At 46.2% G+C, this 26,810-nt stretch overlaps 1 protein-coding gene and 1 long non-coding RNA gene across 5 annotated transcripts in view; one reads left to right on the top strand and one right to left on the bottom strand.

Moving 5' to 3' along the window:
- Window positions 1-3,441, top strand: part of LOC307181683 — a 93,229-nt gene extending 89,788 nt beyond the window's left edge. For both annotated transcript variants that reach the window (XR_013827005.1, XR_013827006.1), the window contains one exon: window positions 3,332-3,441. This is a non-coding gene — a long non-coding RNA (uncharacterized lncRNA). The remainder of the gene's footprint in view (window positions 1-3,331) is intronic.
- ABHD4 (abhydrolase domain containing 4, N-acyl phospholipase B) lies at window positions 1,813-19,767 on the bottom strand. Of its 3 annotated transcripts, none has more exons than XM_079912389.1 (7): window positions 19,686-19,767; window positions 15,904-15,992; window positions 14,320-14,692; window positions 14,013-14,167; window positions 12,178-12,289; window positions 4,147-4,333; window positions 1,813-3,431 (listed from the first exon to the last, which is right to left on the bottom strand). In XM_079912389.1, the coding sequence occupies exons 1-7, from the start codon at window positions 19,745-19,747 to the stop codon at window positions 3,342-3,344; spliced, it is 1,068 nt and encodes a 355-aa protein (XP_079768515.1). In that variant the 5' UTR covers window positions 19,748-19,767; the 3' UTR covers window positions 1,813-3,341. The 3 variants fall into 3 exon arrangements, with proteins under 3 accessions (XP_079768515.1, XP_079768517.1, XP_079768516.1); XM_079912391.1 differs by having other exon boundaries at window positions 19,579-19,699; XM_079912390.1 differs by lacking the exon at window positions 19,686-19,767 and adding an exon at window positions 17,712-19,679.
- Window positions 19,768-26,810: the final 7,043 nt, after the last annotated feature.

Consider the following 26,810-nt stretch of genomic DNA (forward strand, 5'->3'; position numbering starts at 1 on the left):
GACACAGGGTCCCTTAGACCAGTACCTGCAGACAGGGGGCCTCAGAATCTTCTAGGGAATGTGTTTAAATGCAGATGTCATGGTCAAACTCCACCCAGGTATACTGAATCAAACTCTGGAGTATACAGCCGAGGAATCTATATTTAAAAAAATACCCTAGATTGTTTTGTGATGTGAGTGGGTTTGCTGACTACTGCCTTACTTGGCCCTTCCTGCAAGGGGATGGTAGCAGCACTCAGCATTGACATCAAGTCTTTTTGATTTTACCTCCAAAACATTTCTTGCATCTTCTCTGCATGTCCACTAATCACTGGCCAAGTCCAAGCTACCAGCATCACTGGCCTGGACCACTCCGTGGCCTCAAAGTTTCCCCTGCAGGGACTCATCCCCCTCCAATCGGTACTCAACACAGCAGCCAGAGTGGTCCTTTCCAGTCTCAAGTCAGATTCTGTCACACTCCCCACCCTACCCTGACCCTCACTCCAGTTATTATTTTTTTCTTTTTCCTTTCTTTTTTCCTTTGGCTGCACCACACGGCATGCGGGATCTTAGTTCCCTGACCTGAGATCAAACCTGTGCCCCTGCAGTGGAAGCATGAAGTCTTAACCACTGGACCGCCAGAGAAGTCCCGCTCCAGTTATTTCTTTCCATCGCTTTTAGGGTGAACACGACATTCTTCTCACAGTCAGAGGACCTGCAGGACTGGATCCGCACCCTATACCTCATTTCACAGCCATTGTTCCTGCTAATAGATCTCTCCACAGACCTGCCCCCCCCCACTCCTTTCACCTGCTCTTCCTTCAGGCTCAGCTGTCATCACTTCCCCAGGGACGCCTTCCCAACCTCTCAAGGGCTGCACTTTTCAGTTGCAATTTTTTACTAATTGATGCAATAATCTGATTAAACACGAGTCTTCATGTAGAATGTAATTTCCCATGGAGGCAGGGACCACATTTCTTCACTATCACAGCCCTAGTGCTTGGCTCTAAGTACCTGTCCTCAGGACTTCCCTGGTGGTCCAGTGGTTAGGACTCGGCACTCTCACTGCCGGGACCCCAGGTTCGATACCTGGTTGGGGCACTAAGATCCCATAAACCGAGTGGCAAGGCCAAAACAAAAACAAAAACAAAAACCTGCCCTCGCCTCCATATGGCAGGTGTTGTCCATCAAGCAATCTTCAGTCAGAGAATATGCAGGGTCCTCGGATAGACCAGAGCTTTGTAATTACACCCAGGAGTTCCATTCACTTGTTCATTCATTCATTCATGATGACAAATGTAGGATTAAGTGCCATTTTGAGCTGTTAAATTCTGGGCCTAGCTGGAGTCAGCCAGCACAGCAGGCACCGCTGGTAATGATTTGAACATGTCTGAACACTTGGCGTGCCTCACTTCCCTTGGCTCAATCAAAATAAACATCTACTGAACATGAACTAGGCGCCAGACGTGCCCCCTGTCCTTAAGCAGCTTGTGATCTAGGGAGGAAAGACAGACACGAAACAAGTGACTACAAGTTTATGAGTTTTACCAAGGGGCATTCGAGTGTGCCTTGGAGACACAGAAGAGGGGGTGCGAGTCTAGTCTAGGGGTTCAGGGGAAAGCTTCCCTGCAGAAGGAATATTTGAGTTGAGGTTGAGGGTGAGTAGGAGTTAGAATAGGCCCTAGGGAGCAGTCCAGGTGAAGGCCAAGGTGAACTTCAGATGATAGGGCTATTTAATGGGCAGTAGGGAGCACCCAGTTCAGCCTAATTCTCCTGTGAGTTGGGGCTTGGCCCATCCAGCCCTTATCCATCCTCTTAAGGGGCAGATGCTGCACTAAACGGGACAGGGAGTCGAGTGGCCTGTGCGTGGGTACCTCTCGGGGCTCCCTCCTCTGACTCAGGCGGCACAGGAGCTGTTGTGAATTCAGCACCACTCTTGTTGGAGCAATATTAAACATCATCACCAAAGGCAGTTTTGACTCATTTATTTATTAATATAGAAAAGGAGCCCAAGGCAGCTGGACCAGTAGTACAAAGCACCAGGAGTTAATACTATTCTGGTGAAAGGGTTGGCTTTACAAAAGTGAAGGAGTAGGCAAGAGCTGCCCTGGTTCTGGGGCCAGGCCCAGCCTACTGCCCAGAACCTCGGAGCAGCACCTGGAACCAGCCGCTGGGAGAGAGTGACAGGGGGTCGGGGGCTGATGAGCTGGAGACCAGAAGGACAGGTGGCAGGGATGGAGGGCCAGGCAGTGAGAACCATCCTGTGGCTGATGAGGACAGGCAACTGCCGGCTGGAGGCTCCCCACTGGACCCTGGGCGGAGGCTCACGTGAGCCTCAGCTCCGGGGGCAGGTAGAAAAACCCTGCGGATACTAGAGAGGATGGGGATCCAGACACGGCTCAGGGTTGAAGGGCCTTTCCCTTCTCTCCACCAGGGGCCACCTTTCTCAACACTATGGGTGGGGCTTCAGGGCCCAAGGCACAGAGGGAGGCCCAGAGGCCTCCCAGCGGGAGGAAGAGGGGGCAGAAAGGAAGCACTTGAATGTTCCCAGCTTAGGCAGCTGGGGCTAAGACACAGGGCAGGCAAACAGCACCCCCGTACAATGAGGCTGGAACGCAGGGCTGGGTTGGGCTTATCCTCAGCCAGGACCAGCCCCATGGCAACGGTGCTTGCCTCAAACCTTAGCAAACAGAGTCTGCTGTGAGCACTGTCTCTCAGCAGACCCGGGTGCCAGCCCTAGCTCTCCTGGAACAGAGCTGTCTCACCATGGACCAGCCATGCCCTGCCCTGCCCTGGGCCTCCTCTGTTAATGAGGGCTTTGGATATGACCTCTCAGGTCACGGGAGCTGCAGGACCTGCTCTTGGTACTTAAGTGGGAACCAGTCCCAACCAGACTCCGGACAGAACTGGCATGGGCCGGGGGGCCGGGGGTGACGGGGGAGGAAGATGTTCCTGCACGGAACTTACCCCACACACACTCCAGAGCCAGGAAAGGCCACTGAGAGCCTCTCCTTCGCCCAGGGGAGGCGGCCGCCCTCCCTTTGGCACAGGGGGGACGCAGCTTGGTGTGACCCTTCATAACCACACCTGGGTAACACTCGGCATGGAGAGAATGGGGTGGCACTCTGCAAGCCTTTATGCTCTTCCCTGGGGTGGGGAGCTCAAGGCCACTTGTGGCTTTTGCCTCTAGCCCTTAGCGTAGAGAGGAGTGCTCTCCTTCTGTGGTCCTGCCCTGGGGACAGCCCGAGACTCTGCCTGGCTGGCACATGTTAGTTGGTCAGGAAGGGACAGAGGGGTAAGTAAGGAGACAGGGAGGTGAGAGTGAATCTCTGGCTTTCTCCTCGCCCTCTAGGGAGAGCAGCTCAATCAACCGAGTCACAGATCTCCTCCACCACTGCGTTGAAGATGTGTGGCTGGTCCGCGTACACGTGGTGTGAGGCGCCCTCGATCTCCTGTGGATGGAGGACCCCACCAGGGGCGGGACAGCCCTTTATTCAAGGCACTGGAAAGCTATTGCACCATTTCTTTTTCCCTTAAGCCTGCTTGCCTGTCGCCCATGAGCACTTATTTTATCTAAGACAACAGTCCACCTTTCTCCCCAGATCTTGGCACTTCCCTGTGGGGGTCAGTGAATCCCAATATCCCATCCTTACTTCTCCCATGGCGCCTGATTTTATCTTTCCTTCCATGCCAGCCCCTCCAGCGACCTGCTCATGTCAGCGACCTGCTCATGTCATCCACATGTCCACTAAAGCAGGGCCCATCAGGCACCAGCCTAATTAAGCATACTCATTAGCAAATGAGGGTGGGGGGGGCGGAGGAGTGTGGTGGGAAGGCTTCATGGCAGCCTCTACAGTTCCCAGCTCTGGTTTGGGGTGGGAATTACAGGGGGTGGAGGGACAGCGTGGTGCCTGTGCCTGACTACTGGACAAGAATCTGCCTTTCAGCTGAACTGAGCTACACAGAAGTGAGAAGCCCCTAATTATGATTTTACAGAGAGCCAACCCTTTCAAATCCACTACCATAGCTCAACCTGTCCACTCCTCTTTCCCCCCGACTCTCCCATCACCCTTCGCTACCCTGACTCAGCTACTCTGGGTCAGTCAACACGTGCTGGGGTGTTGCAGTGTTTCCACCTCAATCCTGCTCCTACAGTGGCCAACGTACCATGTCTCGGACGTAGGAATCCGGCCGCTGCAGCTTCACCTTTTTTCCCGTGCTGGTGTCTATCCAGGTGTTGGCCCCGTAGATCATGGTGATGGGCATTTCTTTTTGAATCAAGTGAATTCGCTCTAACATGGGTCGCCGGGCCCAGCCGAAGGACTCCATCATGGTTTTGAATGCCGTCTCCCCACTGAAGAAGCAACACAGGGTGAGGCAATGAATAAACGCCACAGCCTAAAATGTCAGTTTGTTGATCTCAGAGGCTGGAGAAGTATCTTTGTCATTCTTTGTGGTCCTCTCAGAGCCCAGCACTGGGCTCATTAAATATTAGGAAGATTAGGAGACAGGACTGAATCTCCAGAGGCTCCTATCACAGATGAGTTAGGAGGGATACACTTGTGAAAACCCCATGGCACTGAGAATTATCCAAGAGCCTAATAGGTTACTGTTCATTCAACAAATATTTATGTGGCATCCCGGAGCTGAGGGTGGGGACATATGAACAAGACACACGCAGTGCCTGCCCTCCTGGAGCTCACATTATCTTCATACTTTAGGCATAAATAATGAATTATATGATTAACTTAACTTCAAATTTCCCAAGAATTATGAAAGGGTGGCGGAGCTCTAGGAGAACACAGACTAGGGACTTGGCTTCCTGGGGCTGAAGGAGAGGGTCAGGGGGTTCACTTGGGGTGGGCTCTGATGAGCAAGTACTACAGTAGCACAAAGGGCTTGCTGAAGAGAATGGAATGAAACGTCAGTCTTGTGAGGACCTGGGGGGAGCAGCAGTTTGTGCGACTTGAGAAGCAATGACGGCCAATCTAATCTCCTTTGCTCCCTGGCCATTTCCTTAGGGAGAGCTAACCGAGGCTGTGTCACGAGGGGTCTGCAAGGCCGGGGCAGAAGCCAGCTGTCCAGGTTGCTCTCCTGGGAAGCAGGAGAGGTTGGGGACACCGCCACCCAGCAGGCTCAGCCTGTTTGGGAATTATATCCCCAGTCTCCTTTGCACCCCTGAGATGAAAGAGAGCCTGGGTTCTGCACAGGCCACCAGAAACAGGGCTCCTCCTTAAGGCAGTGCAGCATAGTGGAAAAATCATGGACTCTGGAGTCAGAGAGACATGAGTTCAAATCCTGGCTGTAGTTTCTAAGCAAGTCATGTAAATAAGAATACACCTTAATTTTCTCATTTACAAGCTGGGAGGAGTTATACCCACTTTATTAGGTCATTGTGAAGAAAATGAAAATATGTACAAAGCCCCTAAATCTAGGTGAAGCAAAGTAGGTACCCCATCCCCCAAATATTCTTCTTTGGCCAAATCGTATGTTTTCCAAGGGAATGGTAAGAGTTACCATGAGCTCATGAAGGTTACAACTCAGGAAGACTCGGGGGCTTATAAAATTGAGTGATGGTGTTTGGGGGAAGGGGCTTGTTATCACCGATGTCATCTCTGCTTCTTCTAGGACCTGAATGAGGTGTGTGATTATGTACTCTGTGGCTTAGATTGGGAGGCCATTCATTATATGGAACTAGGTCTGGGACTGGGGAATGCTCTGAGGAAAGGGCTAGGGGTGGGCCTGCAGGGTCTCAGAGAGTATGAGACTGGCACTGAGCCCAGTGGGGGCTGAGAGGAGTCGAGAGCAGGAAGCAGTGGGCTTCCTGATTTGACTGTTGAGCTGAGTTTCTATACTGCTGCTTAAGCAGGGCCCTTCAATCAGCTGGGCTCCTGAGGAATGTTGGATGAACAGTTCCCACGCTGCCTGAAAGCTGTCTGGGTTTGACGCTAATGCCCAGACAGCACTGCTGGAATGCAAAACCCCAGTTGCTTCACAGCTTTCGGCTGAACAGTCCTGAAATGAGGCATGGCAGTGCTGCTGCTCCCAATGACCTTGGCTCCCCTGAGATGCCTCCCAGTAGTGTGGGGTGAGGCCCCCAAAGAGGTGGTGCCTCATGGTATCAGCCACTCACATGGCACTGCCTGAGGGGAAGACTACCTCCCTGACTCTGCCCTGGATGGCAGTTGTCAAGACTGTAGATCAGCAGGCTTCTGGGGCCTATGTCTGAGTTGTCATAGATATAAACTTCTAGAGATTCTGCGGACATCCCCAAATCCCCCAAAGATAGGGAAGGCATTCCTATCCCAACAGTAAGTATTTCAAGGTGCACATAATTAAATTTTTAAATGCATAATCTATCCATCAGCAGTTCTATTTGTAGGAATGTAGTCTAGAGATAGTCACATGTGAGCAAAGGAAGATACATAAGGAGGTTCCCTGAAGCAATGTCACATGATATCTCAGACCTAAACTAACAAGAAGATTCAGGAATTACAGGTCTGGGACAGGAGAAGACTTTCTTTCTTTTTTTTTTTTTTTCTTTATAAAAATACCATGTTCAGAGAAGGAAAAAGAACTACAATCCTGCAGCCTGTGGAACAAAAACCACATTCACAGAAAGATAGACAAGATGAAAAGGCAGAGGGCTATGTACCAGATGAAGGAACAAGATACAACCCCAGAAAAACAACTAAATGAAGTGGAGATAGGCAACCTTCCAGAAAAAGAATTCAGAATAATGATAGTGAAGATGATCCAGGACCTCGGAAAAAGAATGGAGGCAAAGATAGAGACAATGCAAGAAATGTTTAACAAAGACTTAGAAGAATTAAAGAGCAAACAAACAGAGATGAACAATACAATAACTGAAATAAAAACTACACTGGAAGGAATCAATAGCAGAATAACTGAGGCAGAAGAACGGATAAGTGACCTGGAAGACAGAATGGTGGAATTCACTGCTGCGGAACAGAATAAAGAAAAAAGAATGAAAAGAGATGAAGACAACCTAAGAGACCTCTGGGACAACATTAAACGCAACAACATTCGCATTATAGGGGTCCCAGAAGAAGAAAGAGAGAAAGGGCCCAAGAAAATATTTGAAGAGATTATAGTCGCAAACTTCCCTAACAGGGGAAAGGAAATAGCCACCCAAGTCCAGGAAGCACAGAGTCCCATACAAGATAAACCCAAGGAGAAACACGCCGAGACATGTAGTAATCAAATCAGCAAAAATTAAAGACAAAGAAAAATTATTGAAAACAGCAAGGGAAAAATGACAAATAACATACAAGGGAACTCCCATAAGGTTAACAGCTGATTTCTCAGCAGAAACTCTACAAGCCAGAAGGGAGTGGCATGATATACTTAAAGTGATGAAAGGGAAGAACCTACAACCAAGATTACTCTACCCGGCAAGGATCTCATTCAGATTCAACAGAGAAATCGAAAGCTTTACAGGCAAGCAAAAGCTAAGAGAATTCAGCACCACCAAACCAGCTCTACAACAAATGCTAAAGGAACTTCTCTAAGTGGGAAACACAAGAGAAGAAAAGGACCTACAAACACAAATGCAAAAAACTAAGAAAATGGTCATAGGAACATACATATCGATAATTACCTTAAACATGAATGGATTAAATGCTCCAACCAAAAGACACAGGCTTGCTGAATGGATACAAAAACAAGACCCATACATATGCTGTCTACAAGAGACCCACTTCAGACCTAGGGACATATACAGACTGAAAGTGAGGGGGATGGAAAAAGATATTCCATGCAAATAGAAATCAAAAGAAAGCTGGAATAGCAATACTCATATCAGATAAAATAGATTTTAAAATAAAGAATGCTACAAGAGACAAGGAAGGACACTACATAATGATCAAGGGATCAATCCAAGAAGAAGATATAACAATTATAAATATATATGCACCCAACATAGGAGCACCTCAATACATAAGGCAACTGCTAACAGCTGTAAAAGAGGAAATCGACAGTAACACAATAATAGTGGGGGACTTTATCACCTCACTTACATCAATGGACAGATCATCCAAAATGAAAATAAATAAGGAAAAACAAGCTTTAAACAACACAATAGACCAGATAGATTTAATTGATATTTATAGGACATTCCATCCAAAAACAGCAGATTACACTTTCCTCTCAAGTGCGCACAGAACATTCTCCAGGATAGATCACATCTTGGGTCACAAATCAAGCCTCAGTAAGTTTAAGAAAACTGAAATCATATCAAGCATCTTTTCTGACCACAATGCTATGAGATTAGAAATGAATTACACGGGAAAAAACGTAAAAAACACAAACACATGGAGGCTAAACACTATTTTACTAAATAATCAAGAGATCACTGAAGGAATCAGAGAGGAAGTCAAAAAATACCTAGAGACAAATGACAATGAAAACATGACAATCCAAAACCTATGGGATGCAGCAAAAACAGTTCTAAGAGGGAAGTTTATAGCTATACAAGCCTACCTCAAGAAACAAGAAAAATCTTAAATAAACAATGTAACCTTACACCTAAAGGAACTAGAGGAAGAAGAACAAACAAAACCCAAAATTAGCAGAAGGAAAGAAATCATAAAGATCAGAGCAGAAATAAATGAAATAGAAACAAAGAAAACAATAGCAACGATCAATAAAACTAAAAGCTGGTTCTTTGAGAAGATAAACAAAATTGATAAACCATTAGCAAGACTCATCAAGAAAAAGAGGGAGGGCTTCCCTGATGGTGCAGTGGTTGAGAGTCTGCCTGCCAATGCAGGGGACATGGGTTTGTGCCCTGGTCCAGCAGGATCCCACATGCCGCGGAGCGGCTGGGCCTGTGAGCCATGACCGCTGGGCCTGTGCGTCCGGAGCCTGTGCTCCGCAACGGGAGAAGCCACAACAGTGAGAGGCCCGCGTACCACAAAAACAAAAACAAAAACCAAACAAAACAAAAAAAGAAAAAGAGGGAAAGAACTCAAATCAATAAAATTAGAAATGAAAAAGAAGAAGTTACAACAGACACTGCAGAAATACAAAGCATCCTAAGAGACTACTACCAGCAACTCTATGCCAATAAAATGGACAACCTGGAAGAAATGGACAAATTCTTAGAAAGGTATAACCTTTCAAGGCTGAACCAGAAAGAAATAAAAAATATGAACAGACCAATCACAAGTAATGAAATTGACACTGTGATTAGAAATCTTCCAACAAAAAAAAGTCCAGGACCAGATGGCTTCACAGGTGAATTCTATCAAACATTTAGAGAAGAGCTAACACCCATCCTTCTCAAACTCTTCCAAAAAGTTGCGGAGGAAGGAACACTCCCAAACTCATTCTATGAGGCCACCATCACCCTGATACCAAAACCAGACAAAGGTACTACAAAAAAAGAAAATTACAGACCAATATCACTGATGAATATAGATGCAAAAATCCTCAACAAAATACTAGCAAACAGAATCCAACAACACTTTACATACACCATGATCAAGTGGGATTTATCCCAGGTATGCAAGGATTCTTCAATATATGCAAATCAATCAATATGATACACCATATTAACAAACTGAAGAATAAAAACCATATGATCATCTCAATAGATGCAGAAAAAGCTTTTGACAAAATTCAACACCCATTTATGATAAAAACTACAGAAAGTGTGCATAGAGGGAACCTACCTCAACATAATAAAGGCCATATATGACAAACCCACAGCAAACATCATTCTCAATGGTGAAAACCTGAAAGCATTTCCTCTAAGATCAGGAACAAGACAAGGATGTCCTCTCTCACCGCTATTATTCAATGTAGTTTTGGAAGTCCTAGCCATGGCAATCAGAGAAGAAAAAGAAATAAAAAGAATACAAACTGGAAAAGAAGAAGTAAAACAGTCACTGTTTGCAGATGACATGATACTATACATAGAGAATTCTAAAGGTGCCACCAGAAAACTACTAGAGCTAATCATTGAATTTGGTAAAGTTGCAGGATACAAAATTAATGCACAGAAATCTCTTGCATTCCTATACACTAATGATGAAAAATCTGAAAGAGAAATTAAGGAAACACTCCCATTTACCACTGCAACAAAAAGAATAAAATACCTAGGAATAAACCTAGGGAGACAAAAGACCTGTATGCAGAAAACTATAAGACACTGATGAAAGAAATTAAAGATGATACCAACAGATGGAGAGATATACCATGTTCTTGGATTGGAAGAATCAATATTGTGAAAATGACTATACTACCCAAAGCAATCTACAGATTCAATGCAATCCCTATCAAATTACCAATGGCATTTTTTATGAACTAGAACAAAAAAATCTTAAAATTTGTATGGAGACACAAAAGACTCTGAATAGCCAAAGCAGTCTTGAGGGAAGAAAATGGAGCTGGAGGAATCAGACTCCCTGACTTCAGACTATACTACAAAGCTACAGTAATGAAGACAATATGGTACTGGCACAAAAACAGAAACATAGATCAATGGAACAAGATAGAAAGCTCAGAGGTAAACCCACGCACCTATGGTCAACTAATCTATGACAAAAGAGGCAAGGATATACAATGGAGAAAAGACAGTCTCTTCAACGAGTGGTGCTGGGAAAACTGGACAGCTACATGTAAAAGAATGAAATTAGAACACTCCCTAACACCATACACAAAAATAAACTCAAAATGGATTAGAGACCTAAATGTAAGACTGGACACTATAAAACTCTTAGAGGAAAACATAGAAAGAACACTCATTGACATAAATCACAGCAAGATCTTTTTTGATCCACCTCCTAGAGTAATGGAAATGAAAACAAAAATAAACAAATGGGACCTAATGAAACTTCAAAGCTTTTGCACAGCAAAGGAAACCATAAACAAGACAAAAAGACAACCCTCAGAATGGAAGAAAATATTTGCAAATGAATCAATGGACAAAGGATTAATCTCCAAAATATATAAACAGCTCATGTGCTCAATATTAAAAAAAAAACCCAATCCAAAAATGGGAAGAAGACCTAGATAGACATTTCTCCAAAGAAGACATACAGATGGCCAAGAAGCACATGAAAAGCTGCTCAACATCACTAATTATGAGAGAAATGCAAATCAAAACTACAATGAGGTATCACCTCACACCAGTTAGAATGGGCTTCATCAGAAAATCTACAAACAACAAATGCTGGAAAGGGTGTGGAGAAAAGGGAACCCTCTTGCACTTGGAATGTAAACTGATACAGCCACTATGGAGAACAGTATGGAGGTTCCTTAAAAAACTAAAAATAGAATTACCATATGACCCAGCAATCCCATTCCTGGGCATATACCGAGAGAAAACCACAATTCAAAAAGACACATGCATCCCACTGTTCATTGCAGCACTATTTACAATAGCCAGGTCATGGAAGCAACCTAAATGCCCATCGACAGACGAATGGATAAAGAAGTTGTGATACATATATACAATGGAATATTACTCAGCCATAAAAAGGAACGAAATTGGATCATTTGTTGAGATGTGGATGGATCCAGAAACTGTCATACAGAGTGAAGTAAGTCAGAAAGAGAAAAACAAATATCGTGTATTAACACGTATATGTGGAACCTAGAAAAACAGTACAGATGAACTGGTTTGCAGGGCAGAAATAGAGACACAGACATAGAGAAGAAACCTATGGACACCAAGGGGGGAAAGCTGCGGGGGGGGTGGGGGTGAGGGGGTGATGAATTGGGCGATTGGGATTGACATGTATACACTGATGTGTATAAAATGGATGACTAATAAGGACCTGATGTATAAAAAAATAAATAAAATTCAAAAAAAAATACCATGTTCATATCACTTTTTCAGTTAAAAAAAAAAAAGATCTTTGCAAATGTTTTCCAGTCTTTTTGCCTGTCAGGCTAACTGCCTATCTCCAGGGAAGAGTAAGGATCCTTCTCTAGAGACGGGCGGCATGTTTAATTAATCTATTATCTTCTCCATTCCTTTGCGCCTATCCCTGGGAAAGTCTCTGGAAACCATCAAGCCTGCTAATGCCTATGTTCCCCTAACTGAATGAGAGCTCTGTGGAAGAAGAAATATAGCACAGAATGATCCTGGGACCGCTCTGGAGTTTTCCAGCAGCTCGAGTTTTAGCTGCCAACCCATCGACCTGAGCCGACTCTGGAAGCTGCCCTCACCTGGGATTCTGGGCATTGCAGTGGTAGATATACTCCGATATAGTATCATCGTCAAAGAAGTCTGCAAACTTGCGTTTGAAGTCTGGTCGGAATCGCTGTACCAGGCTGGGCCCTGGGAGGGGACAGAACGTGGAGAGGCCGATTTGAATAGGGAGGAAAGACTCCTGCTTTTTTATGTGTTAACAACTTTAACCAAACATTATTTCTCCTAAGGGTTTGTTTGCTTTGTACACTTAATGTTATAGTGGCAGACAGAGCATGGAAGTCTTTTGGGAAGCTCCAGGTGACTACAAATGAGAGTCAGTTGCCAAAGAATTTAGACAGTCTAATGTCACTGAGGAACCAGATTATCTGCAGCTCAATGAAGTCCCAAGATCTTTCTCTCCAAGGATCACAAGCCCCACTGGAGTCCATGGTTGAGATGCTTTGCTTTTACAGTCCGAGCTATGTTCTCTTTCTCCCCGAGACCCGTTATGGCCGTTTAATCTTCTGAAGGTAGTGGATGAAACCAGACCACCTCCCAAGAGCCCTCTCACGTTCAGGCCTGTAATAGAATACGAGTGAAGAGGTGAACCTAATGCTGGCATCTCAGACTCGGGGCACAGTTTTAGAGCAATCTGTTCCCTTCACCTTTCTTTAAATAGTACATATACAAGCAGTAAAAACTGGGCCTAATGAATGATCAGCTTCTGGCCTCTCTCTTCTGGTCTGCTCTCTCTGTGTGAGAAGCAAGGGGTGAGAGGGAAGCAAAGCCGGGATCCCCTGGGCCCTGGTCCTCCTGCATGGCTGCCAGCCAACCTCCCCAACCATAACAGCTCTGATGCCCATGCATGGACCTGGCCAGAGGCAAGTCCAGAAATGGGGAGAGTGGTTAGAGCAGGGCTTCTCCCTGTAAAAGGATTATAGAAGGTCTGTGCACAGTGCTGGGTGCCCTAAGAAGGTCAGCCCTCTGCACATTGAGTATCCTTTGGCACCTGTGTCTCTTGCTTTCCTTCCTTTCTCCCCAAACTCCTACCTTCTGCTCAAGTGCTCATTTTTCTCTTTTATCCAGAGCCATTCTGTTTCTCTTGAAGGGCCTAGAGAGACAACTCTTATTCAGCCATTAGCAATTAATTCATAATAATTGGCTATTGAACATTACTGTGTATATATAAGCCATCAGTGCAGAATAGATGGCCACCCATCTTTTCCATAAAGGGAATCTGCTTTTCGCTTTATCAGAGTAAAAGGCTCCCCAGATAGGGAGGGTGCTAGCAGTGTGAGGTCAGAAGGCTGGGGCGTATTGATCCCACTCACTCTGGCTGGCTCCCCCCTCCTTCCCTCCCTTCACTCACAGGATTTGCTGACAGCTACTAAGTGGTGAAGATGTGGTGTCTGACTGGGGCAGGAGCTTGCCTGCCACTGTGGGCTAGGCTGGAGGCTCTGGTCCTGACCTCTCCTGGCAACAGGTGCTGGGTGAGCGGCAGGGATGGGATCCAGCAGTGGTGACCACGCTGAAACACCAACAAGCTGCCATAAACATGTAGCACAGAAACTCAGCAGAGGAAGAGTCACCTCACAGCCCCTTCCTCTCTCTCTGGGGCACAGAGTAGCAGTTCTGCTCCATCTGTCTCTTGCATGGAAAAGCTTTTTCCATGCAGCTGAAGGAAAAAAAGAACCTTCTGAAACTGCAGACAAAGACATCTGGTCCAGATTAACAGCTTTAAATAACAATGTTAGGCCTATTCCCACTTTTCATGAACAAGAGGGGATGGTGAGAGTCCAGGTGCAGTGGGGCTTCTAGAATGGGAGAGCCGTGGTTTGAGGAGATAGTTTTCCATCTATAGGCTACTCACCCCAGGGCCCAGCTACTCGAAGAACAGCCAGTGGATTGGAACGCCCTAGGACAGAGGCCACAGCCTTGACCCAGGTCGGGGGTGCACGGATCTGACTGGGGTCAGTTGGTCGGAGGGGAAAGCCCCATGGGTCCACCAGGATGAGGTGTTTAACTCTAAAGGAGGAAAAAGGAGGAGTCAAGTTGTCTTTGCTTGAAGGTATCACAGCCCTTAAATCACCCAGGAAGAGAACTATTGGAAACAAATACCGGAAGTTTCCCAGCAGGGCGAGGAGTTGTCGTGATGGAGATGGGTGGCTCCCCCTTACCTGTCAGGGTACTTGATGGAGTAGGAAGTGGCCAGGAATCCTCCCAGACTGTGCCCCAGGAGGATCATACTGGGGATCCCCATGGTCTCCCGCCACGTCTCTATAGAGGTCACAAACTCGTCCTCAGCCCCCTCTGGGTCCCTCGGGAACGTTGGCCTAGAGCTTCGCCCGAAGCCGAGCAGATCGAAGGTGTGCAGAGTGCGGCGGGCGCTCAGTGAATCCATGTTGAGGATCCAGAGGCCCACGCCGCCCCCAAAGCCATGCACCATCACCAGGGGGGTGCGGTCCCTGAGCTCAGGGCTCACTGTCACCGTCCAGATCTTGTTCTGGTTTGGGAGGGACACATATCGGGCCAGGAACTTGTTCTGGAGGCCTAGGGAGAGGGGTCCAGGGCAGAGCAATAAGACTGTGTGCTGACAGCATCATCCTTTTGCTTGGACTCCCACTCTTCAGTTCTCTCTCATCCCCAAACCCTTCCTGACCTTCCTCGCTTTTCCTTTCACAACTCTCTGACCATACATCCTAAGAGTTCAAGTCCAAGTACAATTTGTAGACCGTCTAGTCTGTAGGTATTAAGAGGGGCCATCTTACTCCTTGAGGCTGTTTGGGTCCCTTTGGGTCCATGGTGGCGGTGACCCCACTGACCCCCCTGACCCCACAGAGCTTCAGCATCTATCACTCTTGTACCTGTATGTGCTTGGGGCTTGACCCATGGACAGTAGTGTCCTCACTGAGGGTATCTGGGAGGGTTGAGCCAGGTCCCTCTTAGGGACAGACCAAGGTGGGCAATGCTTGCACTGCTGGTGTGAAGGCAGTCACATGACACAGCTGCTGGGGGGGGCGGGGGGAAGTCACCTGGATCCCAGACAGCTTGAAAGGCTTGAAAACTGTGGCTGTTCTGTGGTTGTACTTATCCCAGCCCATAAGAGAGAGGGTAGCCATGGCTGGGGCAGTGGCTATAGAGCGGGGAAGATCATATGAGGATTATGGGGAGATGTGGCCCAAGGATCTTGTTTGAGTCGGTGGCTGCTGATGTCCCTGGGATGCCTTAACCCCCACAGAACACTGCCCACTAGAGCTGGTCTGTGGGAATCCCCAACCACTCTGGTAACTGGATGGCGGGGTGGGGTGGGGGGCGCTAATTGGGCAGAACACAAGGAATAGTAATATTAGAGAATACAGGACTGCTGGTCCTTGGGTAGGAAGATGGTAAATCTAAGAAGTGCTTGTGTGTTTGATGAGAAAGGGAGAGATGGCAAAAGAAAAGAATAGGAGAAGGAAGAAGTAAAGGAGAGGATGTGTACATTTGTACATGTTGTATGTTAATAGCTGGTACAGGGTTTGAGGTGAAGTTGTGGGATGTGACAGAAACCAGCATGACGGACAGGGAGGGAGATGTCAAGGAACCACTATCATGGAATGTGTGTCCTCTGGGCAAATCTTTTCCCTCCAGTCACAGACATCCCTTCCTCCCACCCCAAGCATTGTCAATCAGGAATCAGTGGGCTTAGTGTGCCAGGCTCCAGGAAGATCCTGTATCCTGGGCCTCCCGAGGGAGGTGGGATGAGTGTCCCTTCTACTTACACTGGAGGATCCTGGCTTCCACATTCTTCAGCTGAGACATGGAAGTGGGGCGCCAAGCGGGCAGCCAGCTGCTCAGCCAGCCTTGAGGCCTGGGACAGGGAGACACAGAGACACTCACTGGCAAAGCTGGAAACACTGATGCTGTCAGGCTTGCCGGCAGTTAGTTACAAAAGAGTTATCAGTGTGCAGGGTGTTTCCAGGCTCAGGAAACCTGCCCCTATGGCAGTCAGCAATTCCATGGCTGCCTGATAGACTGTTACTCTTCTCTGGTAAATGGTTATTAACAACAACATGCCCTTTGTTTCAACAGATACTCAGAATACCATGTGCACAACACTTCACAGTTTACAAAGCCCTTTCACATTTTTTTATCTCATTGGAGCTTTACAACTCCACTTTGTTACTGGTTATTATAATGTTCAAGGAGGTTACAAGGGGAAAAAAGCCAACTTTTAACTAATGTTTCAGTTCTCCTTTGCCATCCCTAGGACTGTATGTTCCCTTAGAGTAGGGAAAATTCCCATGCCACCTGCCCTCCTGGAAGGGCACCAGTGTTTGTGTGTGCCCTCTTCCAAGCCTCTGGAAGTACAGAGCACTGTGTCACTGCCCAGTTGGGCTCTCAGGCAATCAATCAGTCCAGCCTTGAATGACATGACGGGAGAGGCAGGGAGTAGGATGAGGGAGACCTGGGTTCAAGTCCTGCTGTGATTCCCTGACAGGACAAAGGTTGCCCTTGGTTTTGTTTCCAGTTTATGAAATGAGTAGAAAGCTCACACACGTCATCACCTCCAGTGGCATGCAGTAAAACAGACAAGATAACCTATCTTGCTTTCTACTTTATACCCAGGGAACTTTAAGTCATTGCAGGGTAGAGGTTGAAAGTAGCAGTTGTGGAATAATTTTTAAAAACCCTGGATCTAGGGACTTCCCTGGTGGTACAGTAGTTTAGAATCCGCCTGCCAATGCAGGGGACACGGGATCGAGCCCTGGTCCAGGAAGATCCCACATGCTGGGGAGCAACTAAGCCAGTGCACCACAACTACTGGGCCTGCACTCTAAAGCCCACGAGCCACAACTTTTGAGCCCACGTGCCACAACTACTGAAGAGCCCCGTGCTCTGCAACAAGAGAAGCCACCGCAATGAGAAGCCCCCACACTGCAACGAAGAGTAGCCCCTGCTCGCCGCAACTAGAGAAAGCCCACATGCAGCAACGAAGACCCGATGCAGCCAAAAACAAACAAACAAACAAACCCCCCAAAAAATGCTTTTAAAAAAAAAAAACGCCCTGGATCTAAGTCACAATAATATCATTTACAAGCAGACTGGTGTTGGCCTGTTAAATAACCTGTCTTTGAGCATCTAGATATGGAAGGGACCTCATAAGGTGCCTGGGACAAAACAGATGCTCAATGAATGAGCTTTTATTATTCCTTTTCCATCCCATATGATATTTCTCTTTTCTTGAACTCTGTCTGGATGAAGGGGATTTCAGGATCCACACCACCAGTTACAGAAAGGGCCTGTAAACATCAGAACAGTCAAGCAGGGGCATTCTGCGGGGGAGCGAGGGGAACTATTACCAACCCCCCCCATGGCACACATTGGGCATCTTGCTACATCATTTGAAGTGCAGAATTTTAGATTAGAATAGTTCCCTAGAAATCTAGTCCAGCCTCTTTATTTTACAGATGAGCAAAGTGATGCCCGAAGAGGTTATACAGCTAGTTAGAAAAAGAAGCAGAACTAGAACCGGGATCTCAAATCCAGGTTTCGCCTTATTTTTTCAAGGCCACACACGAATACTCACATTATACAAGCACAGTTTCACACTTGTCTGTTTTCTGAAAGGAGGTGTGACCTAAGGCCAGAGGCTGAAGTTCTAATCCTGGCATTGCCACTCACCAGCAATGTGTCTTTGGACACATTATTTAGCCTTCTCTAGTCAGTTTCCTCATCTTTAAAGGGAGGTAATAATAGTATCTACCTCATAGCGTTGTTATAAAGATCAAATGAATGAATGCACAGAGACATCACACTAGCACAAGATAAAGTCCCAATAAATGTTCTTTTCCCCAGCTAAATCATAAGCTATCTGTATTCCCAGTGTTTTGCAAGTAGCAAATCTCAGTGACTGAGGTTTGAAAGACATACTGAGGTTGCAGCTGAAACTGGTCCATCAATGGCTTTAGCCAGGTGAGAGCTGTCACTCTCAATCAATGCAGTCCTACAAAGACTCAGAACCCTTTGAATATTCCACTGGAATTCCTTATAGGCTTGAAGCACGGGCACCAAGACCACAGAATGTTGCCAGTCTTAAGAGACAAACCTTCTCTCCACCCCACAGAGACTGTGACAAGTCAGGGCATGTCATCTGGACCTCACATTGCCTTATATCTGCCCAAAGCAGCACTCAGGAGAAATGTTGTTCCAAGGAACAGCATCAAGGGCTGCTCTGCAGAGATACTCTTCAGGGAGAGCTTTTCCTCTCTTCTTCACCAAAAATGCTACTGGTAAAGAACTGGAAATAGTCCCTGGCACACTATCTGCTCCATACCACTGGGGAGATGAGGACTGAGCTGGGGAATTCAGGCAAGAAGCAGAGCAGCCACTTAGCCATGAACTTAGCCTGGCTGGGGTTGTCTCTTCCCTTTAGGGTGCCTTTATCCTGATGGTGGGTGAAGCAGAAGGGGTTCTGTGCTGGGTGAGAAGACTGTTCTAGACCTCTGTGATCTTGAGGTCTCCTAACTTCTTTGGGCACTGGATTCTTCATTTGTAAAAAGGAACTGATCTACCTGAATCTCTACCAGCTCTAATATTCGATTTCTCTAAGTCATCGTAGCTATTGTAAATCTCCTCTTGGAAGCATCATTTTGGAAAAACACCACTCTCCTGGGCAGTTCCTTCAAGTCCAGGAAGCTATTATTGTCATAACGTTAACTAGTTTTGCAAACAGCTCTGAAAAGGGGGGAACAAGGGGGAACACGGGATCCAGGAAAGGCCCAGTTTTGGTGAACACGGCCTCCCCGCCCCCCCGCCCCCCGCTTGGCTGGAAGCTGAGTCATTCTCCAAGCAACTTTTCCTTGCTCCTATCAGACTGTGAACTGCTTGTCACACCACCTACAGGTGGCATCCCAAACTTGATGTCCTTGAGACGGTGTTAACAAATTCCAAAAGCTCTAATTCTGAAACCGCAGCATTAAGGATATTGTTATGATGATTAAAAACTATCAACAAGGATTGCCAGCGACTAAGCGTCTCGGTTGGCAAGAGCGAAAGAAACTTGCAAGCCTATTAACCCAGACCAATCCCAGCGCAGTGGAGCCCGCTCTCCGCTTGCCACGCCTTACCCGTGCTGGGCTGGGCTAAGCAAGGCTCTTCCCACACCCCTGCCTCCCAACCTGGAGCAAATCCAGACGAGCAGACCTGGCTGTTACCCCCGCACCCGCGTCCACACGCTTGCTTTGGGGGAATCTGGGACATCACCACTAAATCTAATCCCAGGGTACATAGACTAGAGGGGAGCAAGGAATGAACGCGAACACTAAAGTGGAAAGTCAGAACCGCTGGGCTGTAGAAATCGTTCTCTTCCATTCCTCCCCTGGCTCTGCTGCCGCATCTTCTGGGCAAAAGGAAAGCAACCAAATGCAACCCCCCAACCCTCCCCTGAAGCCGACCTGAAAAAGGAAAGTCTGGAAGGTGTCTAAAACTGTTCCTCAGCCACAGACAGTCCCAGGTTCATGGCCCAGAGATAGAGATAGAGAAAGAGACAGGATTAACTCACTGCTGCTCCAGATCATCAGCCATAGTAAACAAGCCCTGCCGGGTCGAGCTGAGCCAGCCCATCCCTCCGCCTGACGCCAGCACCAGCTGACCCAGAAAAGGGTAGGATAGCAAAGTGGGGCGTGGCCAGCGCCGCGAACGGGGAGGAGGGGCCCCAGGACGCGGGCTGGGACTCTGAACCCAGCCGGCTGGGACAGCTGGGACACATGAGATGTCTCCGAGAGCGTCACAGAATAGGACAGTAGTTCTGGTCACATATTTGGGGACAGTGAGGGAGATAAGTAGTACTGAAACTACCGAGTCCCTCACAGGAGCTCCATCAAACCTCTACTCTCTGATAATTAAAAAGTGAATTAACTACCCCTGCACGCTCCCGCACACCCACTGGGCTTCCCTATTATAGCCACCCCATGCCCTCAAGTCCACCCCTTAGTGTTCCTTCTAATCAGATGCTCAAGATGTTTGTGGAGACACTACCCACCGTTGAACGCGCCTACCAAGGGTCTGAGAGCCTGTGGCCCAAGTAGACTACCAAATTTCGCAAATAAAACCCAGGACGCCTAGTTAAAGTTGAACTGCAGATAAACAGCAAATACTTTTTTGGAGTAAGCATGTCCCATGCAATATTTAGGACATAAATGGGCATCCTGTACTTTATCTGGCCACCCTAAACCTAAGGCACACATGCCAAGATGAGCATTCCTCTGCTCTGGGGTTGTCTTTGGCGCCAGCCTGGTTCCCAGGGACAGGGTGGCTCAACCTCAGGTGTCCGTCAGTTTGGGATCCCTGCCTCCCCTTCCCCAGAGGGAGCAGTTGAAGGACTAGCCTACATAGGTGGGTCCGCTTTAGGTAGCTGGGATGGGGGCTGGAGAGAGAGAGGTCCTGATTGGCTTGCTCAGCAGAGGAGTCAGATCTTAAGGCTGACTCCAGAACTTACCTGAACTGGTAAACAGGGCCTGATGTCCCTGGGGTGGTCATCCTCTTGATTAGGTTAAAACCAGACTAGAGATAGTGGATGGTGGGTGGGAGAATGCTGGTGGTAGGGGTTTGTCAAGGTGGTTTGTTTGCTTTTTAGCCTTCCTGCAGGACTCAGGAGATCCTGAGATTTCTTCTTTCTTGTAACACAGTGTTAAGCTGATCTGATTAGCATTACAAGGGATTGAAGTTTAAGAGAATAGACATTTATAGACTTTAGGGGTCTAGGAATTTGTAAGATGTGGGGCAAAGTAGTACAAATAGCAGAGGATCTGTCTCTCATTCATTCTTACAACAAAGCAGAGTGGTCCTAAACTTCAGGGTGCATTACAGTCATCTGGCTGGCTTGTTAAAAATTCAGGTTTCCAAATCCCTACCCGCTGAGATTCTAATTCATTTGGTTTGGTTTAATGCTAAAAGCTGCAATTTTAGGAAGCACTTCAGATGCTGAAGTTCAATGAATTCTGGGTGCAGGTCAGTTTTGGTTTTTACCACTTCTGCATGCTTGTGGGTAAATTATTTAGCATCTCTTTAATTTTCTTCTTCTGTCTTGTGTCTTGTAAGAATTAACCAAGATAATTCAAATAAACATTTAGTACATTTGTTTATGCTAAAAAGTTACCATTATTATTATTATATACACACCTATTCAAAGCCAAGCATTATGTTAGGCACTAAGAACACCATTATCAAAAGTAAAGAAACACAGGGAATTCCCTGGAAACACAGGGAATTCCCTGGCAGTCCAGTGTTAGAACTCTGAGCTTTCACTACAGAGGGCCCGGATTCAATCCCTGGTCGGGAAACTAAGATCCCACAGGCCGCGCAGCGTGGTCAAAAAAAAAAAAAAAAAAAAGTAAAGAAACAGGCTGCTGTAGTGGTAAACGCAGGCTTTCTATCTTTTGCCACCCTAGGCTATTTGTCCCTTTGCAGAGTTGGCAACTTTGTTTTGGGAGCTCAGCTCAAACCTCCCCTCTTCTGAGGCCTTTGCTGTGACAACAGGGTCTAAAAGAGATGCCCAGTCACTCTATCACATTACTCTATTTTATTAAATTATCGTGCATATTTGTGGACTCATTTATTATCATTTTCCCTCCACTAGAGCCCAAGTTTCCTGGAGGACCTTGTCTTCTTCTCAGCTTTGCTGCCAGCCCCTAGGACAGAGTGTGGCACAGAGTACACAGTCAGTCCTTACTGGAGAAAGAAATGGATGAAAAGTCTAGTGAGGAGGTATATGTATAAACAAGTACCTAAAAAACAATGTGCTAAGTGTTATGGAACGGGAATGTTGCCTGTCATTCCAGTAAACAAAGAATGTTGCCCGCCATCAAGCCATCAGCCAGTGAGGTCTCCCCCTGCACACTCCCACCCCATGGTGCGCCCTGAGGAGAAGTCAGGATGGAGAGAAACAGGAAACATTCTGTGCTCTGGATACTGGCCCTAGAGTTAAGATGCATAGCTAAGGAATAATTTCAGTGAGCCCCAGATGTTTGCATCTTCCCCATACATAGTAAAGCGCTAAAATTAAGTTGAGATGTCTGTTTTTTGTGATAAGCAGTAATATTTCCATGTTCGACTACGTTTTTGTTTTTGTTTTTGTTTTAAGCAAAAACCGTATATCCTGGCTCCTCTTCGGAGCAGTTCCTCAGGGCTATCTGAGAGCCTGTCTCCCAGGCTACAGTCCTCAGTAAGGTCCCCAAATAAAACTTAACTCTCAACTTTTAGTTTGTGCATTTTTCTCTGATCATCAGTGTCAAGGGCTTTTGGAAGCTATACCATATAGGAAATTACAGGCTACATCACTCTGAGACAGGGCAACAAAATCTCCCACTTTTCTGAAAACCTGTAAGATGTAGAACTTTTGGGGGCAAGGATGACCTGGCTGGAACTGGTATTAGATCTCTCTAGACCTCATCTCTTGTGGCAGTGCACAGAAGCATTTGTACTTTGTTTCTGTGTGCCAACCCAGCTCTACAGTAGAGGTTGGAGAGAAGTAGGAAACTTGAACATACGGAAAATGCCTTTTATAACCAAAGTTAATAGATCCCTTAAGGCGTCCCTGTTACTGAACTGAACTTGTGTCTGCTCACCACCACACAGCAAAGCTAATTTACCGACACTGGGTTGTGGTGAAGGAAAGTATAGTAGTTATTGCAGGGCCCGGCCAGGAGTACAGGTGGCTTGTGCTCAAAAGACCCGAAATCCCCAATGGCTTTCAGGAAAGGGTTATTATTTTTTCATTTTTTAAAAAAATTATTTATTTATTAAAAATTTTTTAATCAAAGTTTTTTAATTGAAGTATAGTTGATTTACAGTGCTGTTAATTTCTGCTGTACAGCAAAGTGATTCAGTTATACATACATATATATATATTCTTAAATGCAACATTTGAAGTTAGGGTTGCAAGGGGCATGACTTTCTTCTGATTGGTTGGTGGTGAGGTAACAGGGTGGTGTTTCAGGAATTTTAATCATCAACCTTTTGGTTCCAACCAGTCTGGGGTCTATGTGCTCGTGCTCAGCATAGAGCCACCATCCTCCAGCTGGTTGGGGATGTTAGTTTCTGCAGAACAACTCAAAGATATATGTCAGATCATTATGCATATCCTTTGAGGAGGAACTTGGGCTGGTTTATCATTGAACAATTGTTTCTTGACTGCTCTGCCTTTGTTTCTGTGTTCCTTCACCTCCCTAATTAGTAACCGCTCGAGTCTGCTCTTTGGCACTCCGGGAAGTCCTAGGAGACCAAAGCCTTTTTCTACAAATAAGAAACAGGGGACACAGAGGGGCTTTTGTACCAGGCAGGGTCCTGCAGGATTCTGCTTGGTTTCATCCCCAGAGCTGGGATATCTCAGGATTAGGCTGGATCTGTTAGAATTATAGAGTGGAGAAGACTCTCAGGCCTGCTCTAGGCAGGCCTCTGAGGAGAAATGTAAGGTTCTTATTTCTCCTTAACTTCAAGGTAAGATACACTATGTGCAGATGTATCTTGTACCTCCAACATATGTGATTTTGTAACAGGGAAGAGCCAAATCTGACTACATGTTGGATCTGTTTCTTCTACTTTAACCTTTGATTACTGTTGCTTTTGTTCACTAAAAGGATACTGTCTATACACAATGGCCTGCCTCAGGGAACCCTGCCTCTCTGCCTGAACAAAAGTGCCTCTTTTCAGGGAAACATCCTGACCCTGTCCACCTGTGAGTGGCTGCAAGAAAGAAGAAATTAACACAACCCCTCCCCAAGGCTGGCCATTCCAGGGGACATTGCAAATCTTATGGTCTTTTTACTTTACTTCCTCATCTCCTCCCCCTCTCTGTTCTATAAAAGGAACTGGCATCCAAACCCCATAAGATGGTTTTTTGGACACACTAGTCTGCCATTTTCTCAGTCTGCCGGCTTTCCGAATAAAGTCGTATTGTATCCCTTGCCTCAACACCTCTCTCCGATTTATTGGCCTGTCGTGCAGCAAGCAGAGCGAGCTTGGACTCGGTAACAATTTTACATATGATTTTATGTGTGATTAAAGTATTAATATGGTCTTTATGGATGGAAACTAATTTTAACAAACCCTCTTGTCGTGGTCTGAACGCGGGTTGGAAAAGAATTTCCAGACACAGGTAGAATGTAAAGAAGATAGAATTTATTAGAGGGAAGGGTCACTGCCAGAACAGCGGGCCGACTTCCTGGTAGTCTGGGAGAGTCGAGCCTGAACACGTGCTATTGATCAGTTTTTATAGCCAGAAAACAAAGGAATGGTCCGAGGTGAAAATTTTGTTTACTGATGGTTGAGGCACATGTACCTTCCTTCTATAGGGTGGGAGTGAGACAGGGAAGATGCTGTTCCTTATTTGGAACAGGTGGGCTCAGGAGTTTTGTAACCGTCGCAACATGGTGGGGAGGGCGATTGATTAAGAGTCCAGTAGGGGGTGTCACCTCGAAACTTTTTCAGGCAGGGTCGTCCTTTGTCCTTGAAGCACCATTGTCCTTGGAGCACCACACCTCCTTCCTGTGCCTGTAAATCATATTAAATATTCCAGAAGTAGGTGGAACTGATGACCTGACAGTTCAGGCCTGGCAGGGATAGATCATTCTTCGGTTTCAAATGGGTGTCATCGCCTTTTGAATGAACTATGAATATGGTGTGACCCTTAGAGTAAACAAAGGAACTGAGTACAATAGCTCTAAAGTTGCTCTCTCCAATATGACAGCTACTAGCCACATGTGGCTACTTAGATTTGAATTAATAAAAATTAAAGTTCCATCGCTTCTCGGCCTTTTGGCTAAGATCAAGTGTAGTATCTGTTCTTACCAGTTTAATATCTGATACGTTCTCTTTTTGAGAACAACATATTAAACAGATTTTTTGGAGCAGGGAGTTGGAGTAGGAGCTTGCTCCATCCACTTCACGCATTGATCTGGTATTGCAGTACCTCCAGGACTGGTGCACTCCTCTGGGGATAATAACTGAAGTTTAAAAAGCAATAACCAGACTTCCCTGGTGGTCCAGTGGGTAAGAATCCACCTTCCAATACAGGGGTGCAGGTTCGATCCCTGTGCTGCCACTGCAATGAGAAGCCCACGCACCGCAACGAAGAGTAGCCCTGCTTGCCGCAACTAGAGAAAGCCTGTGCGCAGCAATGAAGACCCAGTGCAGCCAAAAATAAATACAGAAAAGAGAAGAAACAGCCCTAAAGAAGAGATGCATAAGTTGAGATACTGGGGAAGAGGCAAAGAGCTTCCATTCCCTCTTGGGATGTGTGACTCTCCCAGCATCTGGATGTGATCTGCAACTTATAAGTTCTTGGAACCCTTTTTGGTTAGCGTTTTTTTTTTTTTTTTTGCGGTACACGGGCCTCTCACTGTTGTGGCCTCTCCCGTTGCGGAGCACAGGCTCCGGATGCGCAGGCTCAGCGGCCATGGCTCACGGGCCCAGCCGCTCCGCGGCATGTGGGATCTTCCCGGACCGGGGCACGAACCCGTGTCCCCTGCATCGGCAAGCGGACTCTCAACCACTGCGCCACCAGGGAAGCCCTGGTTAGCGTTTTTTTAATGGAGGCTTCATTACATAGGCATGATTGATTATATAATTGGCCATTCGTGATTGAATTCAATCTCCAGCCCCTCTCCCCTTCCTCGACCTTGAGGAGGAACTGAAAGTTCCAACCTTGGAATCATGTGATAATCATTCTCCTGGCATCTAGCCCCCATCTCCAGTGTGGTTGAAAGGAGTTTGTTACGAATAACAAAAGACATTCCTTCTACCTTTATTGCTCTGGAGCTATTTCTGAAACTGGGGACAAAAACAAGTATTATAACAAAAGATGTTCCTATTGCTCTTACCACTTAGGAAATAATGAGGGTTTAAGGAGTTCTGTGTCAGGAACCGAGATGAAGAACGAATGTATATTTCTGTTTATATCACACTGTCATACAAGGAAAGGGGGTTTGGGCCACACTAGGGCCAAAGTTTAAAAGATGGAGCTGTTACATGCAATAGCAGAGAGAAGCAAAAGGAGCGATCTGAAGGAGAAAGTGAAAATACAAGGGAAAAGAATTGGAAAACAGACTCTCATGCAGAGATTTTCTTTAGAGAGTCCTCTTCTTTGGAGGAGTTGTCTTTCTTTTGATAAAGAATGTCATTTCTTACTGTAGAGAGATACATTGTAAAATCATGGCCTTTGTTTATAAGGGGACCTTTCTTGCCCTTCTACTTTCCCATTGTTTTATGATGTTGAGTGTTGAAGGGTAGCAGAATATGCCACCCCAAAATATGCCACCTTAGCATAAGGATTATTTTGAGCTGAAGGCAACTGGGAAGAAGCAGATACAAGGATGGCTCTCTGCCCTCCTCCTATTTGCCTAAAAGCAGGACAGAAAGATGTCTTCCCTCCTCTCTCTACCAGGAAGGACAGAACTCTAGATCCTTACCAGCCCAGAGAGGGCACCAGAGAAATCTACATAACAAATGTCACTAATTAGCCCTTATTTTTCATTAATGCTTCACATATTTACTTTCTCACAATTTGCTGCCCTAGAAACTCAAAGTTCTTTTTCTCTGTCTTGTTACTTCTCTAAAAATTTATTGCTCTTTTTGTTAAGATGCTATTGTTAAAAACAAGACAACAGGCTCAAAATGGAGTCACTTATGC

Source organism: Stenella coeruleoalba (assembly GCF_951394435.1).
Source record: "Stenella coeruleoalba genome assembly, chromosome: 2".
NCBI classification, from domain to species: Eukaryota; Metazoa; Chordata; class Mammalia; order Artiodactyla; family Delphinidae; genus Stenella; species Stenella coeruleoalba.